A 23,617-nucleotide genomic window follows, 5' to 3' on the forward strand; every position below is an offset into this window, starting at 1 on the left:
TTATGGGCAGGGAGAGCCTAGGTGTCAGCACTGTGTTGTTGGATTTTCTTTCCTGCCCCATTGTGACTTCTAGGCATCACCCTTCCCTTCCTTAGAGCAACTGTCCTTGGACAAAAGACCTGAGCAGGCCCTGGCTGGGATGGCAGAGCCTCTGCTGAGAGAAACACAGACAAAGTTGATTCTCTTGGTTAGCTGGAGCCCAAAAATCTGCTGGCTTCCAACAACAAAAAAAAAAAAAAAAAAAACAACATGCTCCACAAGTTCTGGCTGCACACATTCAACATCCCCCCCCCTCAACCTCCTCACCTGCTCCAAGGACCCAGCAGCCAGCCACAGGGAAACACTTCTCTTGATCCTTCCCCCACAAAGTCCCTTAATCCTCTTTAATAAAAGCCAAGGTAACTGACAATTAAGACCTTGATAGATAATATCTGGCAGAGTGAACAGCACCAAGCACTGCTGAGGGTCCCCAGCTGTCAATCCGTGGGAGGGATGGGCTTAGGCTCTCACCCACAGCTGCAGCACAGCCCAATGAGGCTCCCTGTGCCTCATCCTCACCTCCTAGCTGGAGCTTTCATGCAGCTAACAGAAGGTCACTCCATCTCCTCAAGAGCCTCACTTTTCAGGGATATCCTCAATAAGCTCAACCAGGTTCCCAGCAAAGATCTCTGTCCCACTCCAGGGCAGCAGAGGGCATCATGGCAGGTCAGGCTGTCACACAGAGTGAGCCAGAGCCACTTTTAAACCCAACCCCAGTGCAAATTTGCACAAGCACACCTTCCTCAGACTTATTTCTAGAGCCACAGAATCATCAACTCTCTACAACTCTGCATCAGCTCTCTACAACTACCTGAAGGGAGGTCGTAGCCAGGAGGGGGTTGGTCTCTCCTCCCAGGCAACCAGCACCAGAACAAGAAGACACAGTCTCAAGCTGTGCCAGGGGAGGTTTAGGCTGGAGGTGAGGAGAAAGTTCTTCAAAGAAAGAGTAATTGGCCATGGAATGTGCTGCCCAGGGAGGTGGTGGAGTCACCATCCCTGGAGGTGTTCAAAACAAGCTTGGCTGTGGCACTTGGAGCCAGGGTTTAGTTGTCAGGAGGTGTTAGGGATTAGGTAATAGGTTGGGCTTGATGAGCTCTGAGGTCTTTTCCACCCTGGTTGATTCTGTGATCCTGTGATCACAGAATTATAGAATCATTATGACTGGAAAAGATCTCTAGGATCATCATCCAACTGCCAACCCAACACCACCATGCCCACGGAACCATGTCCTGAAGTGCCATGTCTATACACTTCTATGGCTGGTGACTCCACCACCTCCCTGGGCAGCCTGTTCCAATCCCTTGCAGCAAAGAAGTTTTTCCTAACCTCCAACCTGAACCTTCCCTGGAGCAATTTCAGGCCATTTCTTCTTGTCCTATCTCTTGTTACTTGGGAGAAGAGTCCAAACCCTATCTCTCTCCAACCTCCTTTCAGGGAGCTGTGGAGAGCAATGAGGTCTCCCTGCAGCCTCCCCTTCTCCAGACTAAATGACCCCAGTTCCCTCAGCCACTTGTGCTTTAGACCCTCCAGCAGTTCCATTGCCCTTTCCTGGACCCACTCCAGCACCTCCATGTCCTTGTTGTCATGACAGGCCCCACATGGAACACAGCTCACATTTTCATGCCCCTCTTGGCACTGACCTCCCTGCCTCCTGTGTGAAGCTCAGGCTCTGGGAAAGCCACAGGCAGTGACCAGGGGAGACACAGCAGTCAGGAGGGCAAGAGCCAGACAGCACACAAACCATCTGCAATCACCCCCTCCAGCCAGGGATTACCACCAAGGCAAAGAGCAGGGACAAGCCACATCTTGCTAGATTCCTGGGAGCTGCTGGGAGCTGTCAGTGCATGCTCTGGCACCAGCTGCCTCCTCATCCCCCATTTCCCATCTCCACACTAAGCAGCATTGTCCCCAGTGCTGGCTAATGGTGAGTAAACCCAGTCCCAGAAGTGGGAATTCTCCCCTGCTGTCACATCCATGGTATTGGTGAGCAGAGTGGGAATTCTCCCTTGCTGTCACATCCATGGTATTGGTGAGCAGAGTGGGAATTCTCCCCTGCTGTCACATCCATGGTATTGGTGAGCAGAGTGGGAATTCTCCCCTGCTGTCACATCCATGGTATTGGTGAGCAGAGTGGGAATTCTCCCCTGCTGTCACATCCATGGTATTGGTGAGCAGAGTGGGAATTCTCCCCTGCTGTCACATCCATGGTATTGGTGAGCAGAGTGGGAATTCTCCCCTGCTGTCACATCCATGGTATTGGTGAGCAGAGTGGGAATTCTCCCTTGCTGTCACATCCATGGTATTGGTGAGCAGAGTGGGAATTCTCCCCTGCTGTCACATCCATGGTATTGGTGAGCAGAGTGGGAATTCTCCCCTGCTGTCACATCCATGGTATTGGTGAGCAGTGAGCATAGACCAGCCAGGCAGATCCACAATCAACCCAGGAGAGCAAAAAACATCAGGATGTGGGAGCAAGGTGATGGGAACTGCTTGGGAAGCTCACTTTAAACCAGCACTTCCCCCATCCTTGGCATGGTCCCATTCTCTCAGCACCAGCAGAGCTGGGCTGTAGGGGGTTTGCCAGCATTGTTCAGATCCTGTCCCTTCCTCAGTCTCAGGCTAGGACTCTGTTTTCAGGTTCAGATTTAAGGGAAGAACATGAGCAGGAATTTAATTTGGGACTGAACTTGGAGCAGGAATAGTTCCCTGCCCTGAACTCCCCTGCCGTCCCATGGCTGAAATGTGATTTACTTTTCCTTGCTTTTTAAAGACCCCCCCAAACCAACCAATCCCACACACACACTCCTGCAAGATCCAATCTGTCAGAAGATTTGATACCCTGGACCTCTGGAACAAATTCAACTGATCCTTCTCAAAAGTGGTTTGCAAGCTCTGAGGTTGTTTTCCAGCCACAGGTTCTGCCCCCCAACTGCTGCTGAGGTTCCTGAGCTCAGGAACTGTTTTGTGGAGCTGTAACACACTGGTAAGGACCTGCACAGAGCAGGGGACTTGCAGCCACCTCCACCCTGCCCCAGGCACAGCCTGTCCTTAAGGGCTGGGAGTGACTGCTGGCAAGGGACAGCCTGCAGACACCAGCCTGTGGTGTTGGGCCAGGCTGCAGCCCTTGGGCCAACACTTCAGCCAGACCTAAATCTGGGTTCTCTGCTGTCAGCTTACTGAGTGACCTTGGGAAAGTCAGCTGGGATAGAGCACAACCCACCTGGGAGAGGATGGCAAAGCCAGCCAAGAAAAGGTACTTTAAAAGTCACTTAGTATTTAGCAGGAGAAGTGCTTGGCTTTGCTACCCCCAACAGCCAGCCAGGCACCCCCAAAAGCAGTCTGTCACCCCACAAGAGTTTACAGTAAACATCTCACTTCTGTCCATGCATCTCATTTTACACTCTGATAAAACACGTCCAGCACACACCAGGGCTGGGCTAGCAGCATGCAGACACCAAACCTACCATGGACAAGAAACTTCCCTCCCCACTTCCATCCCTGCTCCCAAGCCACAGGCATCCACCAGTGCCTGAACACCATTGCTGGGGGCAGTGATTCTGCTTCCCCACCCCCAGCCACACTCCTGACTTCCCCACTGGACCCTGCTGCTGAGTCTCCATCCTGAATGGCTCTAGAGGAGGAGTGGGCTGCTCCTCTCCCTATGGAGAAGGCACAAGCCCTGAGTGGCTCTAGAGGAGGAGTGGGCTGCTCCTCTCCCTATGGAGAAGGCACAAGCCCTGAGTGGCTCTAGAGGAGGAGTGGGCTGCTCCTCTCCCCAAGGAGAAGGCACAAGCCCTGAGTGGCTCTAGAGGAGGAGTGGGCTGCTCCTCTCCCCAAGGAGAAGGCACAAGCCCTGAGTGGCTCTAGAGGAGGAGTGGGCTGCTCCTCTCCCCAAGGAGAAGGCACAAGCCCTGAGTGGCTCTAGAGGAGGAGTGGGCTGCTCCTCTCCCCAAGGAGAAGGCACAAGCCCTGAGTGGCTCTAGAGGAGGAGTGGGCTGCTGCTCTCCCCACAGAGAAGCTACAAGCTCTTACTGAGGACAATATAGAGATACCTGCAGGCTAAACACAAACCTCTTCCTAGGAGGTGAGCTACATGAATGTCCCAGACCCTTGTGTTTCACAGCACAAAGGGCTGCCTGCCCTTGTGGGGAGCAGCCAGCAACCCTCACCCCAGCAGCTGCTTGTCCTCCATCACAACTGAGGGAAACTGAGGCACAGAAGAAGCAGGGAGAATCACTGTGTGAGCACTCCTGCTCTGCTGCCATAAACAACTGCTAGGGTTCCTCTGTCACAGGGAGGGACATCCAAGGAGGCTTGAATGCTGGTGTCTTGGGGCTCACTGGGAGAAGCAGAAACAGTGCTCAGACATGAATGAGACAGAATTAGCTGATCAGGTCAGAGAGTTCACAGGGCTGTGAAGACAGACTGTGCTCTCCCTTGTCCATCCAGGGCATCCTGTGTGCCCAGGCATTGCACAAGCTGGATAGAGGGAAGCACCTTTGCTCTGGTTCATCTGCTCCCAATAAAAGCACCATAGGCACCCAGGTGTGGCTCTTGCTTTGACCTTCAGTCCTGTTCCCAATGCCATTAACAGGAGCTGCTCACCTGTGTGTGAAAACCTGCCTGGGGTCTGGAGATCTCTGGTCTCTCCTGTTCACAGCTTGACATCCGGAGCAGGTTGTCTGACAACATCAAACCCACAGGAGCACAAAACCACACCCCAGCCCACCATGCTTGCACCCCCCATCCTCTGTGGTTAGCCTGGGAATCACAGAGTCCCAGAATCACAGAATTGCTAGGGTTGGAAGGGACCTCAATGCTCATCCAGTTCCAACCCCCCTGCCATGGGCAGGGACACCTCACACTACAGCAGGTTGCTCACAGCCACATCCAGCCTGGCCTTAAACACCTCCAGGGATGAGGCTTCCACCACCTCCCTGGGCAACCTGTTCCAGTGTCTCCCCACCCTCATGGTGAAGAATTTCTTCCTAACATCCAATCTGAATCTACCCACTTCTAGATTTGTTCCACTTCCCCCCCAGTCCTATCATTACTTGACACCCTAAAAAGTCCCTTCCCAGCTTTCTTGTAGGAAAGGGTTAAACCAAGGGTTTGTGGCACAAGATGGCCAAGCCAGTGCTGGAACAAACTTGTTCCTTTACCTTTATACAGGCAGAAGGCAGCGAGGAGGCCCTGTGGATCTTGGCAGCACATCTCCAGGGCTTTGCAGCAACTGTGCAGGTCAGGCTGCCCAGGGGAAGAGGAGTCCTACAGCCAGGGGCAGAACGTGGATGGAAGCCTTGGGGTCTGCAGCCCCACTGGAGAGTCCTCCCTGGCGAGCAGGCGCAGAAGGAGACGCGAGGGAAGCCAGAAATCTTCTGCTGGACAAACTGGAGCTGGCCTGGGCAGCTGGGAACGGAGGGGAGCTGTGCTTCTGCCTTTTTTTTGCAGGTTTGCTGTTGCCGGGGAGAGAGGTTTCAGGCTGTCCTCCAGCTAATTCACACCAGAGAGACAAGCACTTGAATTAGTTGCATTATCTGCGCCCAGCTGAAGTGGACAAAGGATTAAAGTGTGCTGAGCACCACCACCGTGATTTGCATCTCAGAGCCCCTTCCCACGGGGGGCCCCCTCTGCTCCCAGCCTTTCCCCCCCCCCCCCCCCCTTTTTCTTTTGTTTTGGCTGGGAGCCAGCCAGGATAAGAGCCCTGTTTACAGAAGTGATGCCTGGGTGAATATTGCCGAAGACTTCATCAAAGCTTTCAGTCGCTACTGAAGCAGAAGGCTCTACCCCGTGGGCCATGAGCTGAGCAGGCTGCGCACCCAGGGGACGGATGAGCCTCCAGCCCTCTCCTTACCCTTCGTTTGACCCAATCCAGTCTCAGCCTGAGGTATGGAACTAACTTTCTGCCCACCAGGGCAACACTGGAGCAAACCCAACCCATTGCTCGTTTTCAAAGCTGCCCACAAAACTCAAATGTTGTTTGAGGGAGACCCCAACCATTTTTTTTTTTTTGTCTGTGTGTGTGTGTGTTAAATCAATACTGTGCTCTGCTCTGACCCTATGGCCACTTTATCTGAGCTCATCCAGCTGCTAAAGATTTTTCTCTTTTTTTTAAATGCATGTTTATTCATGTGGAGAGGATGGGGAATGCTGTTGCTGTATGTTTCTTGCTGCTGCTCCTTTCTAAACAGGAATCCCTCAGAAGAAGCTCTAGAGCTAAAGCAAAAGCCTACCTGTGATCAACAGAGCCTAATTAATTAATGGCTGTAAAAGTGGGGTTTGACCACTAGCACTTTGTAGGTAGGTGCAGTTTTCCTGGGGGGTTCACACCGAGCTCAGCTGCAACGTGCAGGCTTTAGGCATTTCTGATTTTCCTGCTAGTTGCAGAGATTTTCTTTCTCTTCTAAGCGTGACCTTAGCAATTGCCACCAAGGGGACTCCATACGATGAAAGCAGGTGAAAGGGAAAATAAGGGCGGGACCTAGGTAAGGCCAATTCACCTCAGAGGAGGTGTGGTCCTGTTCTGTACCTGGCTATGGTCAGAGGCTTGTGAAATATAAAAGGGGAAGGCAGTTTTCTCAAGCAATCTGTTGCCAGGATCCTGTAGTGAGAAGGAAGGGAGGTGCTAGAAGATATGCAGAGCAAGAAGTCTAGAGTGTCAGCTGCAAAAGGTGTGGGACACGCTGGTGCCTCTGAACCTCAGGAATACCATCAGCTCTCCTGTGCAGGTCCATTGGCTGGGCTGAGGGTTGCATGGTAGCTGCTCTCCCTTCCCCAGAAAGAAGCCATCATGTCCCAAGGAGGAGCAGCAGCATGCAAAGCTGCCAAGTCCCAGGACAAAGGATGGGCATGGATGGTCCTGTTTGCTGCAGTGCTGCTGCAGGGACTGACGCTGGGCTACCCTTCCTGCATTGGTGTCTTCTTCAAGGACCTCCAGCATGAGTTCCAGGCCAGCAACAGTGAGACATCGTGGTTCCCATCCATCATGGTGGCTGTGCTGCACGGAGGTGGTAAGTAAGAGCCCAGGGGGATGCCCTCTCTCATCTCCTGTGGCTGTGCTGCTGAGGAGGGGCCATAATGGAATCTTTCGTTAAGGCAGATGGTGGAAGGGACTGGGAGGTCTGAGCAGACTGGCTGGACAGCAGTGCACAGCATCTCCCAGCCCACATAGTCCAAAGAGAAGTGTTCACAGACACCAAGATCCCTTTTGCCGCTCTAAGAGACAGCCAAGACCCTTGGTCAAAGGAGGTGAATCCCTTCCTCAAGCCCAGCTTCTCCAGACCAGTGAGAACATAATTATTGCCCCTAGCAGTTTTTTGAATAAGCTGGCAGGCAGCACTGGACCTTGGGTTCTTTCTTGATTCATCTTCTGTCCACGAGAGCACATCTCTTTCCATGTGCCACATGGTGACTGTGTTCTTCACAGCTGAAAAGATGCCAAAATCCAAGCTCCTCCAGGCTGCCTGCTGAGGCAGGGTGATAAAGCAACTCCTTGGGCGGTGGCACAGAATGCACACCCAAGCAGGCATCAGGGTGGACTTGAGCATAGCTGGATTAAGGCAGAATGTGGGTCAGGTGGCACCCTCCAGGTGGAAGGAGGGCTGTGCTTTGTGAACAGTGGAGTGAATCCCTGCTTTATCTCCCACAGAAAACGTGGGAGCTGCACACGACAGGGCTCTCAGGATCCTCAGAAGGGTATTTCTGCACAGAAGAGAAAAACAAATCCCCAGCAGCTCAAGGACTTCCCAGTGTGTGGAATTCCCACTTCCCAGATGCAGTTCCCATGCTTGTTTGATTAAACCCAAAGCCCCCCTAGGCAACAGAAGCCAAACACCCATGTGACACCCACGCACCTGAGCTGCTCCCTGACTTCATACCTGCCCCTTTCCAATACTGGTGAAAGGTGACACAGTATGAAGGGGGAAAAAAAACCCCAGCAGAGCCCTGACTCATGCTTGATGTGAAGATTGTGTGGCAAGCTCAGTCTTTCCTGTGCAGGACTTGGCTTCCAGCCATCTGACGTGGGAGAGAGAGAGAGAGTTTGCACCTTAGGAGATGCAGTTTGGTCCAGAATTGCAAGGTGCAGATTGTTAAGAGATATCAAGGGAAGCAACAAGAGGAGGAGTTATCACTGCAAGTCAGCAGAAACAGAGCAGTGCTCTTGAGGCTTTGGATTTGGAAGCTGCTGGGCAGTCCCTGTGCTGCCTTCCATCCCCTGTGGTCCTGCTGTGGTTAGGAAGAAGCCAAATGGGACCTGCTAGCTCTTGGAAATGGTCTCAGAAGCAGCTTGGTCCCCACATGTCCAGGAAAGACAAGTCTGGCAGTATCCACAGGGAAATACCAACCAAATACCAATCTCCTTTAATGGAGTAAAAGAAAACATGAAGAGAGCCAATAAATAGACCAAACAGTTATAAATCAGATGGGGCAAGAACAGCCTCACATTTGCTCTGCTCACCAACAGGATTTGCCAGGGCACAGCCACTGAGTTACAAGGGAGTTGTTTCTTTGCTTGCCAGTTGTGTGCCCTCCTGCAAGCTGTTACAGCAGAGTGTTTGCTCTTGGCCCCCAGTAGCATGAGGCAGGAGTAACTCAGCCATAAACCAGGAAGAAAAAAACCCCAACAAAACCAAGATAAAAGGCTTCCTCTCAGGCCAAGCATGTAGGACTTTTGCTGCAACTTCTGACCTCCTTTGCAGTGTGCCAAGCTCTCTTTGATTCAGGGTCTCTGGCTCCAGCCATCACCATCTGCTTAAACCTTATCCAAAAATGACAATTCTGCTATGCCACCAGTGCCTCTTCAAGGTGCTTCTCTCTTTTCTTCTCCTTTATTCTTTTCAATCCAGGGGAACTAAAGGGGTTAAACCCTATATTGGTTGCAAAAATGGTTAAAGAGGAAGAGAGAGAAAGAGAGCAGGAGAGAGCAATGTGTTCCAAGAGTGGTGAGTGCAGGGAGAAGGTCCACACGCAGAGAGCTAAGCTCACCTGAGCAGAGATATGGCAGGAAGCAGGGAAGGGCACAGTTCAAACAATGGCTTTTACCTTAGCAAGCCAAAGAGATCTCATTACCTGTGCTCTGTTTCCTGTTAAAAGCAATTAATGATCATTTTGTTCCAAGAAGCATTTGAATGACCTCAGGGACCCCACTGCTATCTCCAGAAAAGGAGTTCAAGCCCTTACAGGTTCCTGCTCCCAAACGTTCAGACACACATAACTCTCTGGACTCACACTCCTCCAAAGGCAGCATTTGGTTGGTATGATTTTTTTTTTTTTTCACAAAGGAAAGCACAAAAGCTCCAGGCAAGTGAGAGAGAATGTTTGAAACCTAAAAAAAAAACAACCAAAAAAAAAAAAATCAAGTTAACGGGAACAAGCAATGAAAAACCTTTATGATTTTTATTGCCAATCTCATTACTTTGAAGTGTTCCATTTATAACTGATGGCTGCTTGGGTGGGTTAAACAGTAATGCCACCCCTCGTTGTCTTCAGCAGGAGGGAAAAATAACCCAGCTGGCAGTTTGCTGAAGGCCAGTTGAAGTCTGAGGTGAAAATCAGATCAAAATCCAGGCAGCTGCACTCCTCATTTTAATAATGTTCCATTGGCTATGTAGATTTTATTTCAAACCAGACATTGGTTTAGGTCACAAATATGCCACAGGTTATTTTCCCTACACTTGTTGCAATCGCTTATATAACTGTAAGTGGTCAGAGGAGGGAAAAGAAGAATAAAGCCTGGAAAACCTTGAGGATCCTCAAAAGAATAGGGAAAGAGGCTGCATCAGGAATACCGTGTCCAGTTCTGGGGCCCTCAGTTCAATGAGGACCTCAGGGAACTGCTTGAGAGAGTCCAGCACAGAGCCACAAAGATGCTGAAAGGAGTGGAGCATCTCCCTGCTGAGGAAAGGCTGAGGGAGCTGAGGCTCTTTAGCTTGGAGGAGGGCCAAGGGAGCAGCTGGAGCAGAGGAGTTTCCACGTGAAGATAAGGAAAAACTTTTTCACTGTGAGGGTGACAGAGCCCTGGAACAGGCTGCCCAGAGAGGTTATGGAGTCTCCTTCGCTGGAGACATTCAAAACCCACCTGGATGCATTCCTGTGTGACCTGCCCTGGGTGATCCTGCTCTGGGAGGGGGGCTGGTCTGGATGATCTTTGAGGTCCATTCCAAGCCCTAACATTCTGTGGTTCTGTGAAAAGAAACTCTACCTTCAGAGCCTTCCTTTGTCAGAGCATGCAGAGAGAAGTGCGTTTCCCACCGATGGTCCTGGAGGTCTGAATTAATCCTTTCCTATCCCAAAATGTGCTAAATGACATTAACAAATTGATAATTTACCACAATCTCATGGAATTCACCAAAGGCCTGTGAAAACTAAAGAATTAACTGACCTCAAACACACATCTCCATGCCTCTGTTAGAGGCAGGGCTGTCTGTGACTGGGTGGATGTGGTGCTGAGGGTCATGGGTTAGTGGCAGTGGCTTAGCAGTAGTGGTGAGGTTGTCAGCTCTAGGGGAGTGATTGGACTTGATCTCAGAGGTCTCTTCCAACCTCAACAGTTCTGTGATTCTGTTCATTGCTTTTTCTGATGAGGCAATGTGACTCTTCCCTAGTGAAGCCTGCCAGAAATGTAGGTACACAATAAAACACAGGCTTCGGCCCAGCAAGGGCAGAGCCAGGCTCTGGTCCATTGGAACCACCCAGGTCTTATTTCCCCTTCTGTGATGTTTGTGGAAGTGGAGCCAGCTAACCCTCCCCACCCTGGCAGGTGTGCCAGGACAGGCATGTGCAAAGGGCTGTGCTGTCAATAACATCTGATTATTTTCCCAGGGAAGAGGACTTGCAGGACAGCTGTAAGACTGCACAAGCTGCAGCTTGGATGCTGCTGCCTGAAGCTTAGCTTGATTCCCATGCAGACACAACTACACCTCCCTGTCTGCTTTCAAATAATCCTCCCTCAGTGATGTCAACTTTTCTCCCACCCTTAACCTAGTTCAGAGACAGCCAGCCTCCTCTTGCAGGGAGTTTCACCTAGGGAGTGGGACACCAAGGGCAGTTTGGGAGGTCCTGTGGCAGGATCTTTGAAAAGCAGTGAAATGAGACTGGAAATATTCCAACAGAGGTATCTCCCTGCTTAACATTTCTGACTTGGAGGCACAGAAATGCAAGCCCTCTGCTTTATCAGATCATTCCCAGAATTTATATCGTGTGAGGACAGAATTGTAGTTGAAGGTCCTTCTTCCATTCAATTTCCAAGAGTTTTAACTAAAATCCATCACAGGGAAGCTTGGAAAGCCTACCTAATGTCCAAACCCCAAGGTAAGCACAGGAGCCTTCCCTTCAGCCTAACAAGTTGACCACACACTTGGGAGGATCAGGGGACAGATCTTCTGGCTCCTCCACTACATTATGCTGCTGGGACAATCCTCAGGGCCTCTAGACTCAATCACCTGACAACTGCAGTAGTCCAGCAGGCACAAACCAGTTCCTTCCTCCCTAACTGCTTCCCTTTTGCTTCTCTGCTTCCAGGGCCCCTCTGCAGCATCTTGGTGAAGCAATTTGGCTGCAGGTTCGCAGTGATGCTGGGTGGGCTGCTCAGCAGCGTGGGCATGGTGTCCAGCTCCTTCTGCAAGTCCATCAGCCAGCTCTACATAACAGCTGGCTTCATCACTGGTAAGTGCCAAAGAAAGGGCAGAAAACCCAGCTGCTGGGTTTGTCTTCAGAGATGGCAGATGGTAGGAGTCTTGTCTCAGTGCTCACGTTTTTTCCATTCACTCGTGAATTAGGACAAACCAAAAGCCCCACAGCGCAGTGGGAACCCTACAGCAGCTAGACCTGCCCTTCACACCCCTTTCACACACACCTCATCCAGCCAAGCTCACCTTGGAGGGGCTTCTCTCTGGAAAATGCTACAGGTCTCCAGAGGGCAACATGGAGAGCAAAGATGTCTGTTCTTTTTAGTAGCTTCTCAGCCTTTTGTCTTCTTAAGAAGGGAGGGAGGTTTTTTTTTTTTCCAATCTTGGAACATAATGTGTTGGGACAACATCCTTCCCAAGCTCCCTGGATTTGTATTTCACCACTCCCAGTCTGGAGAAATATGGAGTCATCCTTTTCTAACAAAAGAACCTGTTGGTTTTGAACAGCAGTAACAGATGGGAACTTTTCCTTTCCAAATATTTCTCCTGTGTGGCTGTTCTTGTTCAACTCTTGCTCTTTTCTAACACAAACAAATCAATTTCTTCAGCCAGGTCACTTTGGCTCTTCCAAGCTAAGCTGTGCCCACTGCATAGAGGAAAAACTCCCTGAGCCCTGATGAAAGTGCCAGGAAGCAGCTCTGGTTTGTTGCATGTGCTATAAAACCCAAGGTTTTTTTAATGTCCAATTCCATAACAGTTTTGGGAATGGCAGTGTGTCCCAGACAAATGTCAGCTCAGATCAGTGTTTTTAGTACACCCAAGAGCACAGGTAGCTGAATTTATGCACAGCATCTTTCTTCATCCCTTGTGTGGGGGTTTCTGAGTGCTAATCACTGGGTGTTGTGCAGCTGGGCAGGTGAGGAAACACTTCAGGGGCAGATGAAGTCATCCCTGGGTACACCGTGGGCTCTTTTCATCCTTTAAGATGATGCAGAGGGATCGTGCACTGCCATTTTCTCTTTCCTTCTTACCTTTAGGTCTGGGATCCTGTTTCAGCTTCCAGGCAGGAATAACTGCCCTGGGCAGCTACTTTGTACGGTGGAGAGCTCTGGCCAACGCCGTGGCATCCACTGGCGTCTCTCTTGGCTTCACTCTGTGGCCACTGCTGTCTCAGTACTTGCTGGATGACATGGGCTGGAGAAACACTTTCCTTATCTTTGGAGGAGTACTACTGAACTGTTGTGTTTGTGGAGCCATCATGAGACCACTTCAGCTTGCCTCAGAGTCGATACCACAGCCCCCCACGCCCGATACGGAGCCAGGGGGAAGCACAGAAGCAGCACAGCTGTCCAACGGAGCATCTTCTCCCCACCCCGAGGTGCAGCAGCCCAGCAGGGGGGCTGCATGCTTCCAGGCCCTGCAGAAGTACCTGGCTTTTGACATCTTCTGTCAGAACAAAGGTTACCAGATTTACACCATCGGAGTGGTTTGGACGATGATGGGATTCACGTTACCCCACCTCTACCTGGTGCCTTACGCCATCCAGAACGGAGTGGAGGAACGCAGGGCGGCCCTGCTCATCTCCATCATTGGGCTGATCAACATCTTCATCCGGCCCTTCACGGGGCTGCTCTCGGGGCACAGAGTCTTCACCGGCAGGCGCATCTACCTCTTCAGCCTGGCCGTGCTCCTCTGCGGGCTGAGCAACTTCATCTGCGTCGTCTCGGCCGAGTTCAGTGTGCTCATCACCTACTGCATCATCCTCAGCGTCGCCATGAGCGGCGTCGGGGCGCTCACCTTCCAGGTGCTGATGGACGTGGTGGAGATGGAGAGGTTCTCCAGCGCTCTCGGGCTCTTCACCATCCTGGAGAGCATCACTCTCCTCATCGGCCCCCCTCTCACAGGTGAGAGAAGCGGGCTGGGGGGGAAATCAGTCGTTTAGACACAGGTGACGTGTTTGGGAGCATCAGGAAGAAGTTCTTTGCTGTGGTGAGGGTGGTGGAACACTGGAGCTGGTTGCACAGGGAGGTGGTTGAGGCCTCTTCCCTGGAGATATTCAACAAGGCTCTGGGCAACCTGATCTAGTTGGGGATGTCCCTGCTGACTGTGGGCAGGTCAGACTGGGTGACCTTTGGAGGTCCCTTTCAGCCTGGACCATTCTGTGATTCAGTAAGGGGTGTTTCCAAACCCGGGCAGGCAGGTGAGTTATGCATAGGGAGCTATATAAAAAGGAGACTCAGAAAGGAACAATCAGCTCCTTCTTAAAGCTGAAGGAGAATCATTCCTGCAGCTGCCCAAGTGTCACTGCAGCCATAGCAGACAGTGAAGAAATGACCCACTTGGCAGGCAGCTTGCTAGTGGGGGAGACATGAGAGCTTTTCTCCAGCAAGACACAAATTACTGTGGTGGGACCTCCCTGTCTGTGCACTCTTTTCACTGCTTTGCCACTTTGCATTGTTTTCTCTGTGAAGTCTCAAGGACTTGTGAACATCCCATTAAACAAATTAACTGTGATCAGAATTATTAACACTCCTACATTATTCAAGAGTCTTAGAGTAAAAGGTTCTGTTCACTCTTCTTTCTGAGGTAGAGAGCGTGTTGATTTTTCTCTGGAGACAAGAAAGGAGGTAGAACCATAGAATTGTCAGGGTTGGAAGGGAGCTCAAGGGTCATTCAGCTCCAACCCCCCTGCCATGGGTAGGGACACCTCACACTATAGCAAGGTTGCTCAGAGCCCAGCCTTAAAAGCCTCCAGGGATGAGGCTTCTACCAGCTCCCTGGGCAACCTGTTCCAGTGTCTCCCCACCCTCATGTTGAAGGATTTCTTCCTAATATCCAATCTGAATCTACCCATTTCTAGTTTTGCTCCATTCCCCCCAGTCCTATCACTACCTGACACCCTAAAAAGTCCTTCACCAGCATCTTCTCTTTTGACTAAACCCATGGCTTCTCTTTCAGGTCTCCTGGTAGACATAACTAGTGATTTCCACTATGTCTTCTACGCCTCCAGTTTCTTCCAGATATCAGCTGCCTTGTTCATGGGAATCAGCTTCTGCATGCTGGAAAAAAAAAACAAATCAAAAGAGGCTTCGAAAATACCTTTGGATGATTCCTCCAGATATCAATACAGTGAAGTGCCAACTCAACCACAGCCTGAAAGTCAACCCCCTCCAGCAGTGGTGTGCACCACAAGCATATGACAAGAAAGGAAAGCAGAAAACCCAAGAGGAACACAAACAGTTACGTGGCCTGCACAAAGCTACCCAAGGCCCAGCACCGACGGCAGACGAGGAAACAAGAGTCTGCCTTCCACGGCTGTCGGCATCCTTCTGCCCTGCACTTGCACCCCGTGGGGCCTTGGCAGACTCTATGTGAGGGATCCAGACCACAGGCTGAGCCCAGAACCCAGGGCCAGCCAGAGAGCCAAAGGACAAAGAGAACCATGCTGCCTGCAGCGAACCGCGGGATACCAGCCGCGCTCGGCAGTGCTGCGACACAAAGGCTGTGTCGCTTCCACTGCTTTGAGTCAGAGCCTTTAAGGAGTCACTGGAGCTTCACAGGCACATTGCAGCTGGTAGCACTGCACAATGTGTGTGGGTGGCCATGCACAGGGGCAGTGCTTTCACAGAGAAGTATTATTTGCCTCCTCCCAACGTGCAATTTTGGTGCAGACTTGCGGAAAGCGTCCTGGTTGCTTCCCACAGCGGTGGTGGTGGCAGGACAAACACCTCCCATGGGAAGTGTGTCATTATTTTCCACATTTCTATTCTATGGAGGCTGCTGCATGGGATGCAGAACTCAGCCAAGTCTCTAGTATCATCAAATATCTTCTGCTATGAAGTATATACATGAGTTCTTCATGCCAAGGACTTTTTCAAAGCCTCCAAGGTTCATCTCCAGAGCATTAAAAGGAAAAACAAAACAAAACAAAACAGCAAACCTCAGCATGCCAGCTTTGTGTAACTAGTGATATCTCAAGAGCTTCTTGACATATCATAACAGTGCTTTCATGGCTTGGGAAATTATACTTCTTTACAGCTTTACCTGGACCCCATTTTTGCAGGGTGTGGGCAGCAAAGATGTCACTAGCCCTAAAAATAAGTGTAGGCATCCTTACATAGGGCCAAATTCAAAGCCCCTGCAGTATCACCTTCTGTAAATAAACGTAGTTCTTTAAACTCTGAGACTTAATTACAACAGCATTCTCATTAGAGAGAAGTTTGCACAAACAGAACTTACATTTCTTGTGAGTAAAACTCTCTCAGAAATCCATGGGGAAAAGCCTACCGAGAAAAGTCAGCACTGCTGACTTTCAAATCCATGCAGCCTTGGCTTTTCTTGCTGCACTCCTGGGAGTTACCCTTCTAAGTACCAAGCAGACGGCTGCATCAGCCTCTAGCCTCCCTCAGCATCATTCTGTATCATTCCAGAAGCAGATAGCAGCTCCCAAAGCACTGCAGATAAAGATTACTCAAAACATTAGAAGCCTCAGAAAGGTGGAAGCATCGAATGGGAGTGAAATGGAAGAAGCAACAGCTTTCAACTCCAGGGCAGTGCTTGTCTTGAAAACTGTTATATCAAATTCCCAGCAACACAACCACAGCTTTCATCAGAGCTGTGGGTTCCCCCAGACAAAACAAACAAACCAAGTGAAAATAGCCACACTGGATGACACCACTGGGGGGAAAAAAAAAAATTATTCCAAGGTTTTCAGAGCTGGCTTCACAGTAGGGAAGGTATCAACCCTTCAGAAGGGTTCCTGCTTCCACAGCTCAGTGTCTTCTTCAGTACTGCTCTAGGATTACTGAACCTGTAGGCTTTGCATTGCCTGTTCAAACATATACTTAAATAAGGTAACTAGTGGCAGACATACCTCATCTCTCATCACATGTGTTTATTATCTTCTGTAATGCTGACATGGACCATAACTATGAAGTAAGCAGGGACTGGTGCTTCTCAGATTATCAGAACAATGACTGCTGTGTGTTCCTAGGAAAAAGACAAACAAACAACAACCAAACCCAAATAAAACAAACAGAGTTTTAAATCAAACTAATAAAACCCAACAAAACAAAGCCACCACCACAACACACACACACAAAAAAAACCCACAACAAAAAGGGATCAAGATCCAAACCTCTTCTAATTATTGCAAATAAACCAGTTGAACAGATTGTGTCTTGTTTTTTTTTTTTCCCTGTAATTCCTACATTTTAAATTCTGTGCACCTTGCTACATCCCCTATTTGTCTTCTTCCAGAAACATGTGATCCTATTGTCCCAAATCCTCCCAATTCCTACAAAAGCCCTGGGCAAGGCAGGCAAGATAAGGTGTAAGCTACGAGTGATCAAAATTGATCACAGGAAAACAAAGGTTAGTTGAAGGAACAATAAGATGCAGCTCCTGTGTGGAGCCAACTGCTCTGTCTGCAGTGTTTCAGCCCCAGCTGGCTCACAAGCAAGGAAATGTATAGTCTAAGGCATGCTTGCAAGACATGATGGAGGGGGGAAAAAATACCAACTGGAGCTGAGCTCAGAGCTCCTACACAGAAATCAGTTCCTCCCACACCATGGCAAAGAAATCTGTTTTGACTGCTTCTTAGCGTGCACCACAGTGCAAGGTAATTCAGTACAGAGGGTTAAGGGAGTGCTTCACAGAACTGCTTTTTGGGACTCACAGACTCAACACCAGGGTGACTGTAACTTGCCTTCAGAGGCAGAGAGATGTTTCTGGGAAGAAAAACAATGAATTCACAGATCTGTGATTTTAGTGCTTCTCAACTTGTGGACTGAAAACTTCTAACAGCCCTTACAGAATTTCAGCTGGCTGAAAACAGCATTGTCTCCCCTGCTGACTTTCCACAGAGCCTTTAGAATTAACCTACAAACCACAGGTGGAAACAAACCTTGGAGGGAGAAGAGGTAACATTTTAGGCTGTTTCCACAGGTAGCTAAGATATCTGAGCTAAAGAGAAAACTGCTCCCCTCTCCTCCTGTTCCACAGCTCTCCTCTCCTACCTCTTTTTCCAACCTGAACTCCAAGCTGCCTCAAGCACAAGCTTTGTATAGTGTGACTGAGGGGACCACGTTTACAGAGCGTGCTGCAGGATAATAAACATTCCCCCCCTCAGAGCTACCATACAGGAGCAGTAACACTCAGCCCTTAAAATTCTTGAGGCCCAAAAGAAAAACAAAGCAATAGAGGCTCCTTTCATTAGCTTCAGGTTGCCCCATTTCACAAAGCAACCACAGTGTCCCTGAAGCAGTTTTTTTAACACCTACAGACAGTAAAATAATCCTGGCTTTAACTGTGGACAAACACTAACACTTTAGCCAGGTTATAAACCTCTTAGAACCAGCAGAGCAACAAAAATTGACCAGAATCATCATCATAGAATTGGAAAGGACCTTAGAGATCATCTACACCAACCTATCCACCATGAGCCTCTCAACTAGTCTCAGCTGATCAAGGACTCACCCAACCCAGCCTTAAACACCCCCCAGAGAGGAAGCAATAAATATCCCTCACTCACCTAGTCCCCTCCTACTCCTTCCTGTTCTCTTTATCATTTAAAATACCATTAACCTTGCAAGGTAAGCATTTTTGCATCAAGCACCTCTCCTTCCTGCAACAGAACATTTGCCACTGAGATATTGCAAGACCATGATCCTAAAAAGCCTCAGATCCCTGCCAGTGTCATTCTTCAAAAAGGTGAATAAAAACCTCTGGAAAGGTCACAGCTAAACTTACCCACTCTAAAACACCTCAGAAGAGCAAAATCTCTTAAATTAAGAGCTTGGCTAGTAAGTGCAATCCGTGATCTTTTAACAAGCTTCGATTAAGCTCAATGCAAGGAAAAGGGTGGAAGGAGCACAGCTTGCAGCTCCCAGGAGGACAAGGACAGGTGCTCCTCTCCTGGTTACTCCTTGCCATGCACTGAATAATGTGACCTGGAGGTGCATCACTTGAAACTCATCCAGCACAGGCACCAGCCTTTCCTAAACACTGCTATGAAATCACTCCAGGGGACACAGCTCCTACTGCAGCTGTGCATGCAAAATTATACTGACTGACCACAGATGCACTGCTTACAAACAGCACTCATTAACATTTTTCCTCTTGTAAATAGTGGTTTCCACCCATTATTAGTCAATCCCAGCATCCTTAATCACTTCTCTTTGTACTGACTAGCTCCTGTGTTTGCTTTCTCTTCTGCTTTCTGACATTAGTCATTCACTTTTCTGTGTCATGACAGATGTGGCTTTAAAGTATGTCAACACTTACCACTTACAAAGCCAGACATTGAAAGTGATTTGTTAATACAGTAACAAAACATTGCCACACAGAAGTAGTCTGCAGCACAGTGCTGATCATTTTCCTATACATCTACAAATCTATATACACAAATATGTATATATACGTGTGTGTGTGTGTGTGTGTGTGTATACATTGACTTCAGCTTAGCATTATAGTAAGACTTAAGTTGCTAGCACAGGCCTGGTCTTAACTTTTATACCAGGCAGAAATATACTTTCACATTCTCTGTCTTCCCACATCATTGCAATGTCAAATAGTTTAGTAACATTGCATCCAGTGCAGCTTTTTTGCTCACCCTTCCACTTAACATGGTTGGTGGTGGGCAAGTGTTTTACTACAGCCAGCTGTGTGGTAGGAGCTGATCATCCCAGTGTGCTTGTGAAGCATGCCAAGTATTTGGCAGATCAGTCCACGTTCAGTTTGCTTTATGTGAAAATCAGCTGCCTTTGAGAGAATACAAAAGACAACATCTGCTCACAGCCTGTTTCCTACCTCATCTACAGAAGAATTCCCATGCATTTAATTGCCTCAATAAAATGCAACACAAATTTCTGCAGTGTGTGTGTCCAGTCTATGATATTTATGTACCCTTACCTTACATATTTACAGGGCAAGAACCACAATTTAATCCACTTGCAGTGCTTGTAATCACAGTGGTTTCAGTGGAACTGTGCTGGGTCAGAATAATGTAACTGCTCTGCTTTGTGCTTAGACCAGGGCATTGCACAACTGGGGTGGAATTACCTGCAGCTGGCTTGATCCACTCCCCCTTGGCTTCATGTTTTTTCCCCACCATGTAACCTATCTTACCATGCATGTATTGTACCCTCTTTTTACCTATCCCCTCAGCTTCTAATCCTTTTGCCTTTTTATAATAGGCAAGAAACCTCTTTCCATTGTCCTTTTTTTGCCCATGAGTTACAATTCCATGTTGAAGAAGGCTCTGGGGAGACCTTACAGCAGCCTTCCAGTACACGAAGGAGCCTACAAGAAAGCTGGAGAGGGACTGTTTACAAGGCCTTGTAGCGATAGGATAAGAATGAATGTATTTAAGCTTGAGGAGGGCAGATTTAGACTAGGTATTAGCAAGAAATTCTTGACAGTGAGGGTGATGAAGCATTGGAACAGGTTGCCCAGGAAGGTTGGGGATGCCCCCTCCCTGGAGGTGTTCAAGGCCAGGTTGGATGACGTCCTGAGGAAACCTAGGCTAGTGTAAAGTGTCCCTGCCAATGGCAAGGGGGTAGGAACAGCAAGATCTTTAAGGTCCCTTCTAACCCAAACCATTCTAAGAATCTATGAAACTGATCAAAGCTTTGTTTCTCCAGTGTCTCTCCCCAGCCCCCTGCTACTCCAGAGCTCTTCCTCAGCCATGGCTTTAACATCTGCACGTACCACAGCAAAGAGGGGGCAATGCTGAGACCCAGCAAGCCACTCGGTCTGGCAGTGGCTCACCCCTGGTCCTGGCAGCCGGACAGCAAAGCCACAGCCTGGGCAGTAGCTCGGGGGTAGTCCAGGCTGAGCAGCACCACAACTAACCTGGAGAGCTTGGAAGAGCAGCGGTACCGAAACTGAGCAGAAACAAACATACACACGGGGAAACGATTCAAGCAAATAACTAGCGAGGGAAGAAAGATCTAGCTCCCTTCCAGAGCAAAGGGTTTAAATATCACAACGTTGCCGTACATCGAAATACATCCGAACTCTCCGCAGACGCTCATTTATTAGCAGCGATCATGCTACACGCTCTGCGATGGTTTGAAACACCCCAAAGACGCCCAGCCCAGCTGGCACTCCCCACACGGCAGCCTTCCTGTCTACAACCACCTCACGGTAGGCAGCCCCGAACCCGGCACCGGAGAACCGCGGAGAAGGAGGAGGAGCCGCCAGCGCCATCCCCATCCCCGCCCGCGGCGAGCAAGGACCCTCCGCGTCACGCCCACAAGATGGCGGCCGCGGCGCCCTTCCTGCTTTGCCTGGCGCGGCGGCGGGCACTGGCTCCTCTCTGCCCCGCAGGACGCGGCCGTGGAGCATCCCCGCCGTGAGCACTGCCCCGACCTGCCGCAGCGTTCCCCGGGGAGGGCAGAGCTGAGCTGAGCGGGGGTGTCTCACAGGCACCGGGTGTTCAGTCGCTGAGCGTGGGACGTAGCATCGCTGAGGGGCCGGGATGGAGCTGGGGCGCCTGGAGTACCTGCAGGCGCTCGTCACCGAGTTCCAGGTGACGGACAGCCCAGGTAACCCCCGGGCACCGCTGCTCGATGCTCTTCGACTGTGTTTCCTCACGCACTTGATGCTTCTCTGGAGGGTCGTCAAGCCCTGAAAAAGGCTGCCCAGGGCTGTCCCTATCCGTGGAGAGATTTAAAAGCCAGCTAGATGCGGTGCGGAGAGCTTAGCGGTGGGCATGGCAGTTCTGGGTTAATGGTTGGACTCGATGATCTTAAAGGTCATTTCCAGCCGAAACAGTTCTGTGATTTTCTGTTGCAGAGGCCAAGGAGCAGGTCCTGGCAAACCTGGCCAACTTTGCCTACGATCCCAAAAACTACGAATACCTCCGGCAGCTGCAGGTCCTGGATCTGTTCCTGGATATGCTCACGGAAGACAACGAGACCCTCGTGGAGTTTGCAATCGGTATGGACTGCACCTGAGCACCCTCATGGGGGGCTGATGGGGTAAGGGATGCTGGGGCTGAGGCTTTGTTTTGATGGCTACTCTCCCTATCCCGAGAGGGTTGTGCTGCACCCAGTGCTGGCAGAGTCTTGTTTGATCAAATGAGTGGCATGGAGAGAGAATTAGGAGGTAGGCATCTCCCCTCCATCCTAATAGACACTGGAACAGGTTGCCCAGGGAGGTGCTATAAGTCCCATCCCTGGAGGGTTTTAAGGCCAAGCTGGATATGGCTCTGAGCAACCTGATTTAATGTGAGGTGTCCCTGCCTATAGCAGGGGGGTTGGAACTGGATGATCCTTCAGGTTCCTTCCAACCCTGACAATTCTATGACTCTATAATAGAACTGCTGTGCATCAAGAAGATGCTTTCTGGAAAGGATCTATTTTATTCCCTCAGACTGTGAGTAAAGACTAGCTGAATTGTGAAGATGAGAGGAAATTACCTGAAATTGTGCCAGAGGAGATTAGGGAAAATTTCTTTCCTGCAGAAGTGGTCAGGCATTGGAACAGGCTCCCCCGGGAGGTGGTGGAGTCACCATCCCTGGAGGTGTTTAAAAAATGTGTGGACATGGCACTTTGGGACACAGTTTAATGGCCATGGTGGTGTTAGGTCAATGGGTGGACTTGATGATCTTAGAGGTCTTTTCCAACCAAAACAAATCTATGATACTATGACTGACTTCTGAATGAAATCTCTCCTCTAGAGCAGCAACCATTCATACATAAACTTTACCAAGTACAGGTCCAGTGTTACCATTCTGCTGTTGACAACCAATCTTCTAGAACGCTCACTTGTCTCTGAGGAACTGTCTTAGGGTGACTGATTGTGGCCTGAACATAAGCTAAGGGTCCAGATCGTAATTGTGAGTGATTCTAACGCTAGATGATACTAAATATATTTGATTTTTAAGGTTTGGGGCTGCATCTTAGAAGTTTCAAGTTCAAACATTTAGTGCCTCTTGGCTGGCCCTGTTAGCTCCATTCTCTAAAACCCCTGCAGTAAACTGCTGACCTGTAACCTGTTAGGGTTAAGTCATGCTGGAATTCTTCATTCTGTGGCAGAGGTTACATCCAGCACTAACAGTGCCCTCCAATGACATATGGGAAGAGGAATGTTCTGGTGGAAAAAAAATCTCTGGGAAGAACAGAGAAAACATTGCCCAGGAAGAGGTTAAGAATGCAAACATCCCAAAAAATCTGGATGCTTGTTTCTGCCCTAGAAGAAAAGGGCTCAGCAGTGAATTTGACTCTTCAGTATGAAAACGATCAGGGTGCGGAGCGAAGACGTTCCAGAGGTTTTCTTTTGCCGTTTTCAGGTGGCCTTTGTAACCTGTGCCTGGACAAAACTAACAAAGACTACATCTTGGAGGCCAACGGGGTGGAGCCCATCATCAACTGCCTGTCCAGCTCCAACGAGGAGACAGTGATGTCCGCAGTCACCACGCTGATGTACCTGACGACGCCGCAGTCGCGCCAGCAGACCACGGCTCTGCCCGTGGTGGAGTGCATGCTCCGCTTCTCCCTCTCAGCCAGCAGAAGGCTAAGCAACCTGGCAACCCTCTTCCTGGAGGATTACTGCACACCCCTGCAGGTGGAAGAGGCCAGGAATCTAAGCAAACACACAGCGGTGGGGATTCCCCTCCCCAAGGACTGAAGCTGTCACGACAGCACAGAGCTGCGGAGAGGGAGACCTCTCTGTTTTCCCAGGCCTCTGCTTTCTGCTCAGCAAGGCAAAAGTGTGTCAAGAACAACAGTAAATAGGGAAATCGGTCATACCAGCCCTGGGTTTTTGTTAATAGAGGACAGTAGAGCACCATCATGTCGGTCAGGCCAAGCACACAGTTAAAACTGGGAGCAAACATTTAAAATAAATCAGGTTGTGGCTGGTGGAGAGCAGGTTGTCAAGTGCAGCCCCCAGTTTGCACAAATAGCCCTTTCCAGCAGTTAGGGGGTTTTCTGCTTGGGTTACTC

General features: G+C 49.7%; 2 protein-coding genes across 2 annotated transcripts; both read left to right on the plus strand.

The window, feature by feature from the left end:
- The first annotated feature begins 6,829 nt into the window (after positions 1-6,829).
- SLC16A5 (solute carrier family 16 member 5) lies at positions 6,830-14,866 on the plus strand. The gene is made up of 4 exons (XM_054393990.1): positions 6,830-7,049; positions 11,560-11,703; positions 12,704-13,570; positions 14,625-14,866. The coding sequence occupies exons 1-4, from the start codon at positions 6,830-6,832 to the stop codon at positions 14,864-14,866; spliced, it is 1,473 nt and encodes a 490-aa protein (XP_054249965.1).
- Positions 14,867-21,147: 6,281 nt separating this feature from the next.
- On the plus strand, positions 21,148-23,300 carry ARMC7 (armadillo repeat containing 7). The gene is made up of 3 exons (XM_054393977.1): positions 21,148-21,214; positions 21,465-21,608; positions 22,963-23,300. Exons 1-3 carry the CDS (start codon positions 21,148-21,150, stop codon positions 23,298-23,300), a joined length of 549 nt encoding a protein of 182 aa, XP_054249952.1.
- The last annotated feature ends 317 nt before the right edge of the window (positions 23,301-23,617 follow it).

The sequence above is a fragment of the Indicator indicator genome, chromosome 29, assembly GCF_027791375.1.
Source record: "Indicator indicator isolate 239-I01 chromosome 29, UM_Iind_1.1, whole genome shotgun sequence".
Taxonomy (NCBI): domain Eukaryota; kingdom Metazoa; phylum Chordata; class Aves; order Piciformes; family Indicatoridae; genus Indicator; species Indicator indicator.